The sequence below is a fragment of the Strongylocentrotus purpuratus genome, unplaced genomic scaffold (assembly GCF_000002235.5).
Source record: "Strongylocentrotus purpuratus isolate Spur 01 unplaced genomic scaffold, Spur_5.0 spur5_scaffold_2, whole genome shotgun sequence".
Lineage (NCBI taxonomy): Eukaryota > Metazoa > Echinodermata > Echinoidea > Camarodonta > Strongylocentrotidae > Strongylocentrotus > Strongylocentrotus purpuratus.
Window position 1 is genome coordinate 9,292,643 of NW_022145605.1, and position 17,819 is coordinate 9,310,461.

At 37.7% G+C, this 17,819-nt stretch overlaps 1 protein-coding gene across 1 annotated transcript; it reads left to right on the forward strand.

Annotated features, from left to right (window-relative positions):
- The first annotated feature begins 1,547 nt into the window (after positions 1 to 1,547).
- Positions 1,548 to 15,260, forward strand: LOC580903 (peroxisomal acyl-coenzyme A oxidase 3). The gene is made up of 15 exons (XM_030991606.1): positions 1,548 to 2,066; positions 2,470 to 2,700; positions 3,306 to 3,380; positions 3,586 to 3,675; positions 5,053 to 5,285; positions 6,026 to 6,122; positions 6,870 to 7,052; positions 8,050 to 8,172; positions 8,818 to 8,938; positions 9,501 to 9,623; positions 10,344 to 10,454; positions 11,595 to 11,749; positions 12,314 to 12,449; positions 13,420 to 13,574; positions 14,681 to 15,260. The coding sequence occupies exons 1-15, from the start codon at positions 1,797 to 1,799 to the stop codon at positions 14,798 to 14,800; spliced, it is 2,223 nt and encodes a 740-aa protein (XP_030847466.1). The 5' UTR covers positions 1,548 to 1,796; the 3' UTR covers positions 14,801 to 15,260.
- The last annotated feature ends 2,559 nt before the right edge of the window (positions 15,261 to 17,819 follow it).

Here is a 17,819-nt window from a genome sequence, read left to right on the forward strand (position 1 = left end):
CCACCTCTAAATGATTATTTTGTAGACCATGCAAGTGAGCCTGCAAAATGTTAAGTTTAGTAGCACGGTTATGATTGCTCATCAAAAAGTGAAACAACATTCCGTCTGGCAGATTTTGACAACTGCATGGCTGTAATCCCAGTAAAGAGTTTTATGCCTGGTGACCATGTTATCTCATTTATGATCTTTCTTTTATTTGCAAAATGTAGGTCAACATATACGGGGGGGGGGGGGGGTGAATTCCCAATTTACAAACTGTTTATAGGTCGAATGTAGTTTTATAGTATTTGTGTATTCTTCACCTTCTTCATACTCTCGAGTTGCGATTTTATGGAGTAAACCGAGTGTTTTATCATGGAAAAAAAGACAATGAAGTGTGCACTTTCAAAAAACCAACCGCAGACCTAAAAACACACAAATAGACTAAAAAACCACGGGCAGATAACCTTTTCTCTGTTAGAGCATAAACAACGCACGGTACATACACTGAACTAGCGCGTGTGTTTGAGTGGGCGGAAATAGGGCAGGGGCATCACAGGGCGACATGGCCGAGTTCAACTTTTTTATAAATAATAATTTTCGCAAGAAATTTGCTCAGGTAAAACATCAGGAATTTAAACTTCCATATCTCTTTAAACAAAAGTAAAATTTCCACATTTTTTTTCTGATCGTTTTGAATAGGAACTTGATGTTTTTTAAAAAGGTTGATTCACACCTAAATAAGCGCATAGCTGACTGCTGCACAGTGACGTCATTCGCGTATCTCCGTTAAATGGGCGATCGACAGTGTACCATATTTCGTGCACATGTTCCTTACAACGTGTATGCTGCTATAGGCAAGTTAGTCGCACGCCTTCATTGCGCACCGTAGAAACTCGGGCGATGGAAGACGGCCGTTGTGTCTAATAAGCCACTAGGGCGCTTTAGTAACGAGACGGTACGCACAGGAGACGGTAACGCGAGCGAAAAAAACGAACTGCGCATGCGCGAATCTGAAATCTCTCCGTCCCGTCGATTTTCGGAACGGTACTCGGCCATCATAGCGTTCGTTCCCTAAACACGACGTAAGAGAGAGGAGCTGACAAATAATTTTGATCTAGATCTAACAATGCAGGGCACTACCATGACTACTGAAGATAAAAACAGGGAATCTACAAGTGATTCCAATGTCTGTTCAATAAGTAGCTTATTCTATACCCCCAATCTACAATAAATTGATGGTTTGGCCGTTTAGGCCTACTTTGGGGGACCTTTTTCATCGTTATGCATGACGTGCCTGCACGCTGTGCACTACAGCCCACCGCCGGGTCAATTGCCCCGGCGCTCCGGCCAAGCCTCAAGGCCCTAATGCACTAGCACCAAAAGGCAGCAGGCGTGCAGTTCAGCGCGGAAATTGGATACGGCTTTGCGTCCCCGTCGCCTTTAGCAGACAGCGAAAGCGCTTAAATATCACGACGGTAACAAGAGTGCGAGACCCGTCACAGTCGGTTAAACACTCCGTCTCCTATCCTGTGCGTACCGTCTCGTTACTAAAGCGCCCTACAGGGGGGCGGTAACTGGGCAGGGTACGGTAGTTAATTTTAACGAGTTGCTACTCCCCCCGCATTTAAACTCTCTACCAAATAACAGTCTGCAGCTGCATAAAACGGCAATCATTTTTAGTCTGTTATCCGATTATTAATTACTGAAAATACAGTTCTACATACAATCAATCTTGCCCAGTATTTGAACCGAATATAGGAGCAACAGAGTGTTGTTCTAAAATTCACTACTTTCCGTGCTAGATAACTGATAAAATGTCTAAAGTCAGATTACTTGATAAGCTTGTGCAAGAAAGAGCCGGTGTAGACGGAGCATCATCACGGAATGCCCCTGGTGTAGCGGACCAGGTTCTGTCAGGAAGTGCCTCATCGAACGATGAAGATACAACACCTGACGAAAAACACATCTTCGAAGTTTTACCTGATTTACCTGCAGGACCTCTTGATGTGTACCGGAAAAATGCTACTTTTGATTGGAAAGCAATGAAGGTGGCATTTGAAGGCGAGGAGTGCATTCGTTATCATGTGAGTAAATCAAATTGTAGTAAATCATACATGAGGTTTTGAGTAGCTAAAAATATTTATTCAAATTCTTCATAATGTTCTTGAAAACTCTAAAATTTAAGCCAAGCACGGATGTATGTACAGTACATGTAGTTGAAGAGTCCCTGAATCAGGTAATCTAGCAAATGTAATTTAATTAAATCCCACTTACATTTAATAGTGCAGTACTCAGTGAATGAATATATAAGTTTGTACCCATGACCATGAGTAGTTTTCCCTATTTTAATAACCATGGTTGATCCATTAAATGATAAGTGGATAGTCAAATACAGGTCGTAAGGACTACATGTGCTAAAGTCCATAATGGTTTTGACTTATGAGTACATATTTCTAAACCAAAGTTTTAATTTCATCTTGCTTCTAGTATAAGATATGGAAAACACTTGAGAAGGATCCACTTTTCCAACATAGCCAACGACCGCTGACGATGGAAGAGTCGAGAGCCCTTGTGTTCCGTCAGGTCCAGCAGCTGGTCCGCTATAACTTCCTGTCTATGGAAGGCATCCTAGCAAACCCAGACACCATCAGTTGGTTCAACAGTGCCGTGTGCCTTTATGATGCTGCACTCTCTACCAAGTTTAACCTGAACAAGAATGTGAGTGTCTTCAACTACTCTTGAACTTCTTATTTTTCTTTTTCTGTCAAAGTACAACATGCCTCCCCGTTTTTGATGTAAGCTCTAATCATTGTGTGGTTTAAAAAAAGAGGAGATGCATCTGTATCTGTATGGTTTGATCAGCAAATGTCCTCTCCAGACACATCCACGCTTAGCTTTAAATGTCTCCAGGGATGGGCTATTGACAGTTGAAGAAGGAAGGTTGTTCCAGTTCATAACAGTATTTACAAAGGTGGAGTCCTGGAATACCCTGGCCCTATGCCTGATCTGGAGAAACTTCTGGTCATAAAGTCCTCTAAATAGCTCTTGGGTTACGCTAAATAAATTCATCCAAATGGATATTAACTCAGCCATTCTTCATCTTAAATAACATGGAAAGTCTTTGATTCATCCTTCGTGTCTGAAGGAATTCCCAGCCAAGATGGTTCAGGGCCTCGGTAACAGTGTCCTCTTCCTTTCCTCCCTCTTCTACACCTCAGTTTCTTGGCAAGAAAATGTAATGCATCTTAACCACTCACAAAATTTGTAAGCCTTTCAAGTGTGCAAAACTGTGACAGCAAATTTTTTAATGATTTGTCTTTCAGCTGTTTGGGCAGACATTGAGAGCCAGCGGGTCCATGAAGTATGAAGATATTGTGACGAAGAGCGATGCATTAGAGGTGAGTTTCATATGTCTTGGGGTAAGAATATAGTAATACTACATGTACTAATGATAATAATAGTATCAAATGATGATATTATTATTAATTATGAGATTATATACATCTGTATAAGTGTGCTTCCAATGGACTCAATGTGTTATTTCAATGTAAAGTCAGGGTGAGTGTTAGTTTTCATATTTTCCTGTTATTGTAATCCATTTAGATCATAGGTTGCTTTGCTTTGACTGAGTTGGCGCACGGGTCCAACACACGAGCCATGAGAACAACAGCAAAATACGATCCTAGTACACGGGTAAGCCAACCTTTCATACCATGTACATGCACTTTAAAATTAACTGCAGAATCAGATATAAAGAATTATTTCCTTTTATTATATTTTGTACAGCTAATTAAGATCTTTGATGAAAAGAAAGTAGAGCCAGTGACTGGTTGCACAGGAGATGCCATGTACATTGTAAATGTTATGTAGTAACTAGATGATCTGTCAAAAGCAGGGAAGTGCCAACACCCTCCCCCCCCCCCCCCTTCTCTCCTCCTAGTACCGGTAGTTTTGCTATCCAATGGTTCCCAAAATAGATTTTGTTATATAATGAAGATTTATTAAATTCAATATGATTTCATTAAACCTCATTCAAATCTATTCCAGACTCAAAACCCATATTGTACTAAAGATTTAAACCAAAAGCTAACATTTAACCTTGGTCTAAAGTTGAGTTTAACAAAGGTTGGATTTATGAGATTTCTCTCTCTTTATCATGACTCTAGTTCTCATATTTGGATATAGACTGAATTAATAGAATATACATGTAGGTTAAAATATGGATAACTTTAGTGGGTGTTAATTGTGTAATACAAGCAAAGTTTGATTATATGTTTACTTGTATCTGCAAACAAAAGACACTTGTACAGGTACATGTAACTAATGAGTGGTCAAAGGCTATGATTAAATGACAAAAGATAAAAATAACTGATTAAATGATAACGAATTAACGATAGATTTGTTTGGGTAAAATCAGCTCGTTCAAAGCAAGCTTCTTTATCAGGAGAACTATTGAACAAATTTGAGGTAGATATGAGATTCTGCCAGGAGTGTTTCTGTTTCACCTAGGTTCATGTATGAATTTGTATTTTTGTGATTCAATAACTCTGAAATTGGCCTGTGCATCAATTTCATGTGAATTTCCCAATCATTTGTGGTGCTTTCTTTATGGTTTATCTTGATACAAAAAACTGTTCCACAGCAAACTTCACAATTCTTTAGATCGTCTATTCCATGCCATGACATACAAAACGTGCCTTCTTTACCATGATGAGAATATAATAATGTTCTGCATTATCTGAATAGGCAGCGCACGTTTCATTACATTTAGATCTATATAGTCTATCAAATAACAATATACATGTAGGTAACATAGAAGTGAACCTGAGCTCTGTTTCAAAACTTGACATCAATGACAAGTTACAATAACTATTTTAAGCTACAGGTACTGAAATCATTACATTTGATTGGCTGTCATTAAAGTTGTTGTTTAAGTTTTTTTTACTTGTTTATTGATAACAAGTTTTATGAAACAGGACTCTGATTTATTTAGTCTGCTCAAATGAATATTTCTCATGATGCAGGAAGGTTTGACGTTCATGGTATTTGCATGTTATATCTCTGTCATAGGAGTTTGTGGTGAACACACCGGACATAGAAGCTGCCAAGGTCTGGGTCGGTAACCTAGGCAAGTCTGCTACCCATGCTATCGTATACGCCCAGCTCTACACCCATGACGGCACCTGTCACGGTCTCAACTCCTTCATAGTGCCCATCAGGGATCCCAAAACACTTCTACCCCTCCCTGGGGTGTTTGTAGGGGACCTTGGAGAGAAATTGGGCCTCCATGGGTTGGATAATGGGTAAGTACCATGCAATCGTCTATGCACAGCTGTAAACCTATGATGGCCATGGTCATGGCCTCAACTCCTTCATGGAATGCTCCCCAGGGAGTGGAGATTGTGCGGGCTAGTATAGAATCCAATGACTGAGGTAATAGTATAAAGCGCTTTAGGGACATCGTAGATGTATGTATTAAGCGCTATAAAAGCGGAATAATAATAATAGTACCCATCAGGGATCCTGAGACACTTCTACCCTTCCCTGGGGTGCTTGAGGGGGGGGGGGGGCTTGGAGAGAAACAAGGCCTTCATAGACTTGATAACAGTTGAGTAGATGTTACTGAGAGGAGTCAATTGAAGAAGAACAAAAAACACCTAAAACCCAGAAGGCTCCTTGTAAGATTTGGTTCACATGTGATATCTATTATACCTAAAATGGGCAATCAAGATAAAGGAAGGTTTTGTGGAAATAAAATGGCATTCATTTTCTATACTTTTATGGCTAATGCATTTAATTAATTTGTCCTACATATTCATTGTCACTCTGTATTGCAAAAGAAAATGAAATGAAAATAAAAGCAAAACAAAGCAGACAAAGGAATGAAACACTTATGTGTTTCTGTTGACATTAAGCAGATGAATCTTTATATCATAATGTAGATGCCTTTTAAAAATCTTTCTCACTCTCTCTCTCTCTCTCTCTCTCTCTCTCTCCCTCTGTCTGTCTCTGTCTCTCTCTCTCTCTCTCTCTCTCTCTCTAGGTTCGTATCATTCCACAATTTCCGCATTCCAAGAGAAAACCTGATCAACAGGACCGGAGATGTGACAGAGAGTGGCCAATTTGTCACCCCATTTAAGGTACAGTGAAGAAATAATATACAGTATCTTACAAACTATCATGTATAAAATCTTACCACAATTCATGATAGGTCATTGACTAGTACTTGCTTTATAAAACATGAAAGCCACAAAGAATTCAACTATTCAAAAAGTATTCTCTTTATATAATAGTAACATAATTCAAGAGGAATTCTTCTATATTTTGAGTTTTATAGTTAAAGCAATATTTCTTTGTTTATCTTTATTTATAAACATCTGTATTTTATTATCTTACAAAAAGGGTGCCGGTACACCTCTTTTAATTTCTAACAGTTCAACAAATTTTTATTTGCGTATTATAAAGATACTTTTTGTAAGATCAGGGTTCATTCTTAGCACTCATTTTCATTTTTCATCATGATGCAACTGCCCTTAAGTGATATGTAAAGTCTTATTTCATTAGGCTCTTTCATTTTGAAGGAAAATAGCAGCAACAAAAAGAATGTCAATAATCTAACATTTTATTCTAATATTTTACCTTGAGATAGATGAAATCCTGTATATTTAGAAATGAAAAATTAATTGTTCGGTAAGCTGTCACTTGCCATGCTGCATGCTTATTCTGGAGAAGCAGGAACGGCAAATAAAAGCTTACTGAAACTGGTAATTTCTCCACTGATTGTAAGAAAGAACTCATTTTCCAGTTAAATCATTAAACAGATGAACCTCTTCAGTAATATTACAAATATGTTAATGAGATTTCCTCCTTTTTTCTGTGTTTTCTAGGATCCAAACAAAAGGTTTGGTGCTTCTGTGGGAGCCCTGTCATCAGGACGAGTTGGTATCACAAACATTGGGGTTGGAAATCTGAAGCTTGCCGTGACCATCGCTGTGCGCTACTCTGCCGTCAGGAGACAGTTTGGACCCACAGCGGATGAAGAGTTGCCAGTGCTAGAGTATCAAATGCAGGTGAGTGCAATTTATGGCGTGTTCAGAGGAGAGGAAACTTAACAACATTTGTATAAAGAAAGGTTCAGGGCCCCGTTTCATAAAACATGTTATAAACAACAAGTTACAATAACTGTTATAAGCTACTGAAATTATGGCATTTGATTGGCTGAGAGCAAATTTGTCATAGAATTTAAGCATTTGTTATTGATAAGAAGTTTTATGAAACAGGGCCCAGAAAGTCATCTTTTTATAGTGTAAGATGTGGACACACTAAATGATAATATCATAGAAAGAACATTAAATGAAGGAGCTAGTTGTGAAGAGGACAGCTGACATGACAGCTTGTCAATCATCAGGTTACGCTCATGATTTGCCCCACCCAGTTATGCAATGTTCTGATGGTGTGGTGCCCAGACGAGAGCAGGATCCTGATTAGGTATTTTATTCGAAATGATGCTCAAAACGATGCTGAAATATGAATTTTCATATACAAAGTTTTGTTATATGGCATTCAGACTAGACAAAAAGCCAAGTTGATAATACAAAGTCACCAGTCAGATCCTTTATCCCATTACCAAATTATTAACATACCCAGTCTTTAATTGATCTAATGATCTAGTAATTTCTGTATGTAACCAGATAGTATATATAAGGTTAATTTCTGTCGTAATTTTAAGGTTGAGGATGGAGTTGTGAAACTCTGAAGCATGTCCCATTCATTGAAATGTAATTTCTCATTTGTTTTTATTATGAGACTTTTCACGTGCTTCCTTTTAAAAACATGAGATGTACTGTAATTAGATTTGCCTATTTAAATCAAAACTGCTTCCCCTAAAAACCAGCATACATAATATGTCATATTAAAAACGATCTGTTATCCTTTCAGCTTCTTTTAAAAATAATTCATATACCCTGTTTAATATTGTCTTCCATGTATCAGACAAGTTTTCTTTAAAATTAGATTTACCTCCTTGTATGAATAGATATTTATTTTCTTTTTCTCTTATACATGTAGCAATGGCGACTATTGCCGTATGTGGCCGGTGCCTTTGTCCTGCATTACTTCTCAGACAAACTCTTCAAGCACTTGGTGGAATGTCAGGTGTCCCTCATGCTTGGTGACAAGAGTGAGAGACAGGTATGATCATCAACAAGTTCACTTTTACTTAAAGGATTGGAGAGCATAAAGAGAGGGGTTTTTTTTATATTGAGGACCACATTGACTTGGATGATGTACATGTAATAGTGGTGGTTATTTGACATGACTGCTAAGAAAGCATAAAATGCTTATTAGTATGCAACCAGAGGACCAGCGGCTTTCGGTCCACTCCGAGGGACCTGGTTATGATGATTTAATGCCTTACCAAAGGGCACTAGCGCATCGACATGGTTTCAAATCCGGGTCACCGGATTACGAAACCACTGCTCTACCAACTGAGCTATCGCACCTCCTTTGCATATAACTTGGAGATAACTTTTGTGCACTTACCAGTACATTGATTTTTCTATTCTCAGGTCACATTAACCGGTATTTAGAGTGCAATTTTGGTATTTAAATTTGCGATATATCTTCATTGAGGAAAAGGATGTGTACGCTTGTAAAATAACTTCTTGCAAGAATACTCCCCAGGAAGCAGAACGTGTGCCTATCGTAAGTGGATTAGCAGTTGAATCCAAACGACTGGAGCAATAATAATTACAATGTATTAAAAGCACATAGAAACGTATTACTAAGCATTGTGCAAGTGAGACTATTATTGTTATTGTGTTGATCTGATTTCAGGCAGAGCTTGGGAAGGAGATGCATGCCTTGTCTAGCGCCAGCAAGCCCCTGAGTAGCTGGTTAGCTAGGGACTGCATACAGGAATGCAGGGAGGCCTGTGGGGGTCACGGGTACCTGTGGGGTAAGTTGAATGCAATTGCATTGGTGTTTGCAGAGATTCTTGCTATATCAATACTTGGCTCTTTATATGCGACACACATATGATCTCTGTGTGTCGCATTGTATTCATCAAGGGATAAACACCAGAGGCAACTCATTAAAATCCACTAGTGTAATGATTATGACTTTTATGCATCTTTTGGAATAACAATATTTTGATATCTTTTATGTTAGCAATGTATTGTATCAATACAGTCAATTGAATTTACTTGTGTGCCTTATTGCTTTATCATCTGATAGGAAATGAATTTGGTAGTGGCAATGATCTGGATTTGTGAGTCATCTCCGATAAAGAGGAATTATGATGTTGGCAAAATGTTGTCTTTGATGATGATATACACTATTTACAAAGCTATCTGAACAGCTAAATTTGTTTAAATGTGAATATGTTTTACTCATTTTTGTTATGGTATTAGTAATTAGATATCATACTGGATGGGGCATCTCTTCAATAGGTTTTTCTTTCATGCTGCTATATTCATTATAAAGTTGTTGAGATGGCACCTGTCTCTGTCCTTTTGCAGTGAACAGGTTTGGTGTGTTACGAGATGACCATGACCCGAATTGTACATATGAGGGAGACAACAACGTCCTGCTCCAACAGACCAGTAACTACTTGTTAGCTTTGTTTGCCGCTAAAAAAAGAGGTTAGTAACCAGTCACATATTTTACAATAAAATTCTAGGCTTATATAGTGCTACATCGCCATTATCGCTAAGGGATTTTAGATATGTTACTACCCCTTTCATCTGATTCAGGTTTGCTTGTACACAATGAATACACATTCCTCACTTTTGGAGAGCATTCCAGCCAGGTGCCATTTTGCTCATATTCCTGAGCAAACTACAATGACTTTTGCATCCTATTCAACACCTGGGTGGAGGGAAGCAATGTAGATAAAATGCTTTCCTTACAGACATAAGTGCCATGATGAGGATTTAACCCATGTCATTTCAATTTCCAGTCATGTGTTGAATCCTAGACTATGACACCTCTTCAAAGTATATTCAAACACTTTTAAGACCCATGTGTAATATTGGTAAACCACAATTTTATCACTTTGCCAGGTTTGAAAGTTTAGAAATAGCAAGGATATTGTGCAATGGTTGCAGGATTTATTGGTTGCATTCCTTTCGGCTCAAGGCAGAAGCCAACAAAAAGGAGAGAGAAAGAGAGAGAGGGAGAGAAATAAGAAAAAAGAAGATGAAAAATGCATAAAGAATGTGAGGTGTAGCCACATTAATTCAGGAATTATTAATATAAAACAAAATAAAAGAGTAAGGTAATATTAACAAGTCTTGAAAGTTTTAGGTTTTGCAGATCCAAATTTCATCAAACATGCTTATCTATTTTTGCTCTGACTGCAGGTGAGACCATCTCCTCTCCCATTGGGACGTTTGATTTTCTGGACTCCATGTTTGAGATCATCAAGCAGAAGTTCACAGTCCGCAAGCTGGAGGATGTCATTAAACCCCAAGGTGAGGTCCCCACCCAATGGTGTCACTTCATGTTTAAATTGTGTATCATGATTCACCAAAAAGGGGCGATTTTTAGGGATGTTTGCCAAGATTCCTATGTCAGGGGATTTTATAAAAATATATTTTTTGTTATTTCACGCAAAAAGGTCACATATTTCAAAGAGTAACATGCAATTCAAATAGCACGGGGAAGATTGGGTGAGAATAGGGTACTTTTTCAATTAATTTTGGACTTGGTAATGGCCAAAAATAGGGTTACATTAAGTCCATTTTGTACCTTTTTTTGTGCAAAAAGGAGGATATATTCTTGAAATGTTCTTGAAAGTCAGCACATAGGTTGTCATTTTCGACTCGGCTTACGATCTTGCGTTACCCTTTTCAATATGCAGTGACACCAGTAGAGATTATCGATATTAGTGATTCTTTTATTAAAATGTGTAAAAGGCAAGTCCAAGGTGTTTGGTCATTACCGGTAGGTGTCCCATAGTTTACAAAGAATTTTGGAATACATCAAATCTGCCATGTTGCTTCATATATTTTGTCTGATCTAAGCTCCAGTAGAGCTATAAACATAATACTACAATCAGATACAATGTATAATAAAATCTTGAATTTGAATTGTAATGTATGGACTCGCCCATAACTATTGATGCAGTATGTGCTTATTTAATAGTTCATCCAAAAGTTCACCAACAAATTAGAGTAATCTTATAGTTTTGTCCTATGTGAGATCATTGGGAGAGAAAACAAGAGTCATCCTGTTTGGAATGTGGAGCCTCTCTCTCTCTCTCTTTCTCTCTCTCTCTCTCACTCTCTCTCTCTCTCTCTCTCTCTCTCTCTCTTCGCATTCATATTCTGGTTCACCAGTTCTTTTCAGGACTCCACACACAAAATTATACTTCTCTCTCCCAATTGTCTCCACTTCTTTCTGAACTTTCTCAAGAAGTCCTCCACAAGATGAAACCAAAAGAATTCTTCAAACCTCAATCTTTCTTTACTTTCTATCCCCTTCAAACCCAACAGTCCTTTTGCAGGACAACCCACATGGTGAAATCACAAACCTAATGAATGTTATACACACCACCATGCAAACACTTAACCGTCAAGGTTCATCATGCTTCCTTTCTATCTTCTGATCAGTGATCTTGGGTGCTTACCGTTGGCTGGTTGTCTACCTCCTGCAGGAGAGCTCCCATAAGCTCCAGCAGGAGCTGATGAATGGAAAGGATGCCTTCAGTGCTCGTAACGACTCCCAGGTCTACTTCTGCAGGACCTTGGCAATTGCTTTTATGGAGGTAAGGATAACCGAGAAACAAACTTGTACATATAGTGAAAATACATTTAGGAGGTGAGTTGGCTCAGTCAGTGTAGTGTGTGCCCGTCGTACTAAAGATTGTGTGTTCGAATCCAACTCAGGCGGATTGTTAACGCCCGTTTGTTACCATGCCCCTCCCCTGTTTCATAGACAAAGGCTAGGTTATAGTGGAAAACAATCTATCCCTCAGATAGCTAGAAATTAAATGGAGGCCCCGTTTAGAGGAAAGTCACCACCTGTGCACAGTAAGAACCCACTGCACTGTTCATATAAGTGTAGGGGGAAACCCCAATGTTGTGGTCCATCTGCACAACCCCAGTAAGTTATAATGGGAGGAGAGACCTAAGGGTTACAGTGATTCAGTTAACTTTTCACCTCCCAGGGTCAGGTGATGCCAAAAAATTAATGGTAATTAATAATAAAGTGCTAGGTTGTGTGAGCAGTAGTATGTTTTGCCCATTTGTTAAGTCAATTCTTCACAAGGCTTCCCAAAAAAATTATGCCACATAGTTATGATTACATTAGTATTGTATCTCCCTCATAGCATACACTGCTGGAACAGTTCTGGAATTATCTACAGACTGGTGACTTCATCCCTGAACAGACTGCTGTCCTCACTAAACTCTGTAGTCTGTATGGTCTCTGGAGTCTAGAGAAACATATGGCCACTCTCTATCAAGGTGAGTCGGATTGAAATGATGTGGATTATAGTAAAACTATATTTCATCAATTCTAGATTGATTTCTGCTAGAGCAAGTCACATCTCCCTAGTATGCTTTTATGGTAACAAGTCGTTAAGCTCTGTAAAAATGAGTACATTTGTTTAATTTTTTTGTTGATATCCTCCATGTCAGACCCTAATCATTTAACAAAGTCCAGTCCTTACTAATTATGTAGTCTGTATAGTTTCTTAAGTTTAGAGACCAATTAAAGTGGGACTGCGCTACTTGTAGCTACTTGCGACCTCTATACAGCCAACACTGCCTAAGCGGTACCCGTTGAACCCCCATGTTCCCCTTTTTCTTATGTTAATTGAGAGCTGATTTGATGAGATAACCACCTGCCAGTGACCACACAGAGAGGTCTAATCACTCCTGGCTAATCTAGTGTAGATAGGCCATCAATATTCCACTTTCTGATTTTTTTTTTAGTATTTTTTTTTTTTATTGAAAAAAAACTCAACAACATCGCATACAATAATAACATGTCAATAAAGTAAATGGATGTATACAGAACAACACAGGACAATACAACACAAAACAGTAAAACACAAATGCCTCACTCTAGTCAGTTACATTTGTACATGTAAAGCTCACCCTGACATGCATCAAGGTTATATATCATGTAAGAAACAGAGACTGGACTCGTCAAGGAGAGGCTCCACTGAAATACAGTAATATTAACAATATAATAACATAATTGACAATCAGGAAGTATACAATTTATTAAATACTAGGAGATCAAAATTCTACAAGAAAGAAAGTGACCATTTCCTAAAGTGGGAGCTCAGTTTACCTTTCTTCTCTGCTATTTCATATTCAATTTTCTGTTTCATTTTTACAAAGGAAAGGAAAATATTCCAATTTCTGATTGGCTTAATACCCTTCATCCAATTAATAATCCCCTCTCCTTCTCTCCCCAATCCATCAGGTGGATATTTCTCTGGGGCGGAGACCGCTAGGTTGATCCGGGATGCCATCCTCCATCTCTGCAGGGATGTTAAGAATGATGCGGTCTCTCTGGTTGATGTTCTGGCTCCTCCTGACTTCATCCTCAACTCACCCATAGGCTGTGCTGATGGTCAGGTAAAGATGGCTCCCCATAGCATTACACAGTTTATATATATATATTTATATTCCACATACAAAGAATCTTGCGCTACAATTGGTCAAAAGTAAATTAATGATGGACGAAGAAAAGTTTGTTGCGTACTATCTACATTGTGCAACACACTTTCTTGTATACGTTGCGTATACCGGTACATATGCATGTAAGTACTGCATGCACTGTACGTATCGTACACCGTTTGCCAGCTGTTTATTGATCATTTGTTGCTCTAAAATGACAGATGAAGTGAAATGTTTCCGATGTGGAATATAAAGCAAAATAATCACCTTTTTGGTTTCAGGCGATGGCAAACTATCACTGCCTCGGCGATCTGAACGTAAACGCTATCATTCCGAAGCGAAACATCCAGATTGCCTTTGAAGTGATAGTTTGTCCCATCACCTTCACCAATGGTGATTATTTGCTTAATATATATAGATATATATATGAGGCAGTGACATGATCCAGCCTGTTCAGGAAGAAAGCATTTGGTATCATTCATACATGTAGGGCAATGAGGTCTTTTGTAAGAAACATTCAGAGGAATTGAGGTCAAGACTTAGACCAAATACGGGGCGTATGGCCTATATTGAAGAAACTGTCAAAGCTTTCACCTAACTTCCACCCTTCTCTCATCCAGATATCAATGAAAGCGTTGCACGACTCACTTCTGTTTAATTCTTTGTGTTATCATTTACTTGGAATTGAATTGATGCAATTGATTTGCATAACATGGAAAATGTTTGTATAATGATGCCCACATTGTTTCTTTACCTGGAAAGAACTACTCACTGTTCAGTATATTAGTATGATTTTCCACTTTGTTATTGCACTCTGCAAATGTTTTATATACGAGGGGGAAAAAAAAAATCACTTTAGAAATTGAAATGTGTGGTGTAGTAATGAAGAAATCCCATACCGGGAATCACTTAACCCATTTCCTACAGGAACTGGGTGATTCCTCAATCAAGCGTATGGGAATCAGAGAATTCAGTAGTCAATGGGATAATTTACTTTGATTGAAATCAAGCTGTGTACTGAATTGCCTCTTTACTTTTTGTTTTGGTTCTTTTTTTTTCTTCAGGTTTACAAGCGTCTGTACAACGCCATTCTGCAGACTCCCAAGTGCCTTGAGAGGCCTGACTGGTGGAAGGAATTCCTGGACACACCGATCGTTGGTTCCGCCCCTCCTGCTAAGCTCTGAGCATCCTGAAGGTGATGGTCTCAAGGACTTGTGGAAACCAAGATGAAAATTTAGAGGAAGATTGTGATGGTAGATTGGCTGGTGCCTGCCTTTAACACAATTAGACATAACAATAGTTCATAATCCATTGCTTACATGAATCCGGTGGTTCCTGCATTAAGCCTAAGAAAATGTGTGCATTCAGTAGCCAATGGGTTAAAATGATTTACATGTATAATGTTTTCTGCAAAATGATCATTTATATAACTTTTGTTGTAAGTGCAACTCAAAATACAGTATGTAACTGATTTATTGAATTGTGCTCCATGAGTGCTTGCCAATACTTGGAATCATTGCTGCTGTTTAGAATGCTTATGAGTGTGGATATGATAATGCATTTTATTTCCTGTTTGCCTAATGTTGTTAAGATTGTGAAAATTAACCTCAAAATTATAGGCTTCAACAATCATGATAATTAGAATGCTGAAGATTTTTTTCAATAAGCAGGCTAATTCTTAAGTTTCATGCAACTCAAAGAAAACAAGTCATTTTCTTTATTCATACTGAAAACCCCCTGTGCAAAACAAGGTCTTAGCTGTCATGATTGATAACAAAGACTCAAAACACATGTTTTTCAACCCATTACCTACCGGAAACGGGTAGCTCCTGCATTATTAAGTCTATAAGAATGATCTAATTCAGTAGTCGATGAGTTAAAATGCATTGTTTAAAAATATTTCCTGTATAAAAGCGTATACAATTCGAGAACTGAAATAGAGAGAAATAGTAGTGTTAGGTGAGGGAGAGGAGAGGAGTAGGATGGATGAGACATACATGGTACGGTATGTTTTTGTGATGTGGATGATAAGAATAATAATTATCATAACAACTATACTAAATTAATCACTTTAATGATACAGAGGATGATGGTGATTATGATGATGATGATGAAAATAAGAAGAAAGAGGAGGAGGAGAAGAAGAAGAGGAAGAAGAATAAAGAAGGAGGAGGAGAAGAGTAGAAAGAAGAAGAGGAGGAAGAAGAAAAAGAAGAAGTAGAAGAAAATCTGATAAAATCTGATTTGAAATTTGTTACGTTTAACAGATAAGCCTTGCTAGCAGCTGTCTATTAATCTTTGTACTAGAATTTTTGTGATTGTTTGCTGGTATTTTGTTATCTTTCTTTGTTAAACTGAAGCATCAGTATTGCTTTTTAGATCTGCACATAAGATTGAAAGGCGATATTAAAGTAATTACCTGGTAGCTTATATTTTAATATGGTGAGTAATCATGGTCCAGCCGTAAAACCTTGTGGGTATCTGTCTTGTTTTCATTATATGTTTAAGATTGCCTGGTTGAGGTTGCATGTATCCCTATATGTTCAATGTATGTAACACTTTTACTAACATTTCCAGATGATTGACATATGTAAGATGCGCAAATGTACCTGACACATTGATATAATTTTATGAACATATGATATCAATGATTTTTATATTATCTGAACAAAATTTCTGTGGACATTGTGATTTATAAAAGGGGTCCAAGAATATAGGCAGTCTAATTGGTCAAATGATACCATGTGATGATGCATCTTTCTTTCCATCACACCTACCATGCAACAAAGTTCCCATCAAAAAGTGACAACCCACAGATAAAAATTAAGATGCTAAGAAATGCACGGTTTAAAATGGCAAGGACATTGATGCACAGACTGAAATGCGTTCTACCTTGTTTGGCTGTGCTTATGTACTGTGATTTCATTCAAAGCAAATGGCAGCTCCCTTGACTGCGATTCTTGGCATTTTTATCATTTTACTTATATTGCCGACCCATTTTATGAAATGAATAATTAAAGTCACAATTAACTGGATAATGAATAGATCTGCATGCAATGCATATTCACTAATCCACTCACAAACCTGAATTATTTGTACAACATATATAAAGGTAATGAAATTGCCTCAGAGTCTATTTCCTGAAAGAGTTTGTAAATAATGCATGCCCATTTTTTTTTAATGTTGGAACTTGCTTTTCGTAAATGTAATGAAACATATTTTGTGTTTGATATATTAACAATTTGTGCAATAATTGCCCCCTGTATTAGTTGTAAGGAATATGATGCAGTGATTAATTCCAAAGTTTAATTTGTATACATGTGTACTAGATATCACACTATCAACAGTAAGTTGTTTGTTGCAAAGCTTTGCCTATTTCTGACATACTAAATAAACCTTTATCATGAACAAATGTGTAATGACAGCTAATAAAAGATTCCTGTTGCAGAAGGCCAAATAAATGTGTTCAAATTTATTGTAAATTGAACAAGCAGTACTCTCCATGTACAATTATGCTCTCAAGATTGTATGTCGTTGCTCAGTGCTAAGTTCAGCTTGCCTCTTTGCAAGTGCTAATGTTAGCTTTGACTATGGTTTTGCAAGAGTTATCTAATTAGCCTGTTATATCTCTTACTTCTCTCTTAATTTACAAGAGACAAACAAAAGACTGATGTTGATAATATTAAAATGCTTTCCACAATGAAGCTTGAAATGGTTGTCTAAGTATTATTTATTTAATCATTTTTTTTTTTTTTTGGGGGGGGGCTTGTGCATTGAGGATCCGTATCATTGTTGGGAGAAATAAGATACAGGGAAATCTAGAGAACCCGAGGCCTTATTTTGAAAATGATGTTATCGTAGTGGTATGTTAGGGCCGTAAAATGATAACTTTCATTAAAAAAAATCAAAATGCATGGCACTACCACTTACTTATGGTGATTCATTGCACAGATGTCTCATTTAACTTCATGAACGCTAAAGCAGCCAATTTTGCACGAACATTAATCAATGACTTCTCTTTATTTTGATTTTGCTATGTCAATTCAATTAACATTGTTTTCAGAATACCACCCCAGAGGGGAAGACGGGAGAGAAGAGAGAGAGAGAGGGGGAAACAGGGGGGGGGGGTTAGCTTATGGAGGAAGAGAGAGAGAGAGATCGAGACAGAGAAAATTGGGGAGAGTGAGAAACAATGGGATGGGG

Excerpts from the sequence above, each read along its gene's own strand:
- LOC580903 (XM_030991606.1), top strand. The coding sequence starts at position 1,797 with ATGTCTAAAGTCAGATTACTTGATAAGCTTGTGCAAGAAAGAGCCGGT. Across the intron at positions 7,053-8,049 it reads TGCTAGAGTATCAAATGCAG|CAATGGCGACTATTGCCGTA; the intron begins GTGAGTGCAATT and ends TTATACATGTAG. Across the intron at positions 8,173-8,817 it reads GTGACAAGAGTGAGAGACAG|GCAGAGCTTGGGAAGGAGAT; the intron begins GTATGATCATCA and ends ATCTGATTTCAG.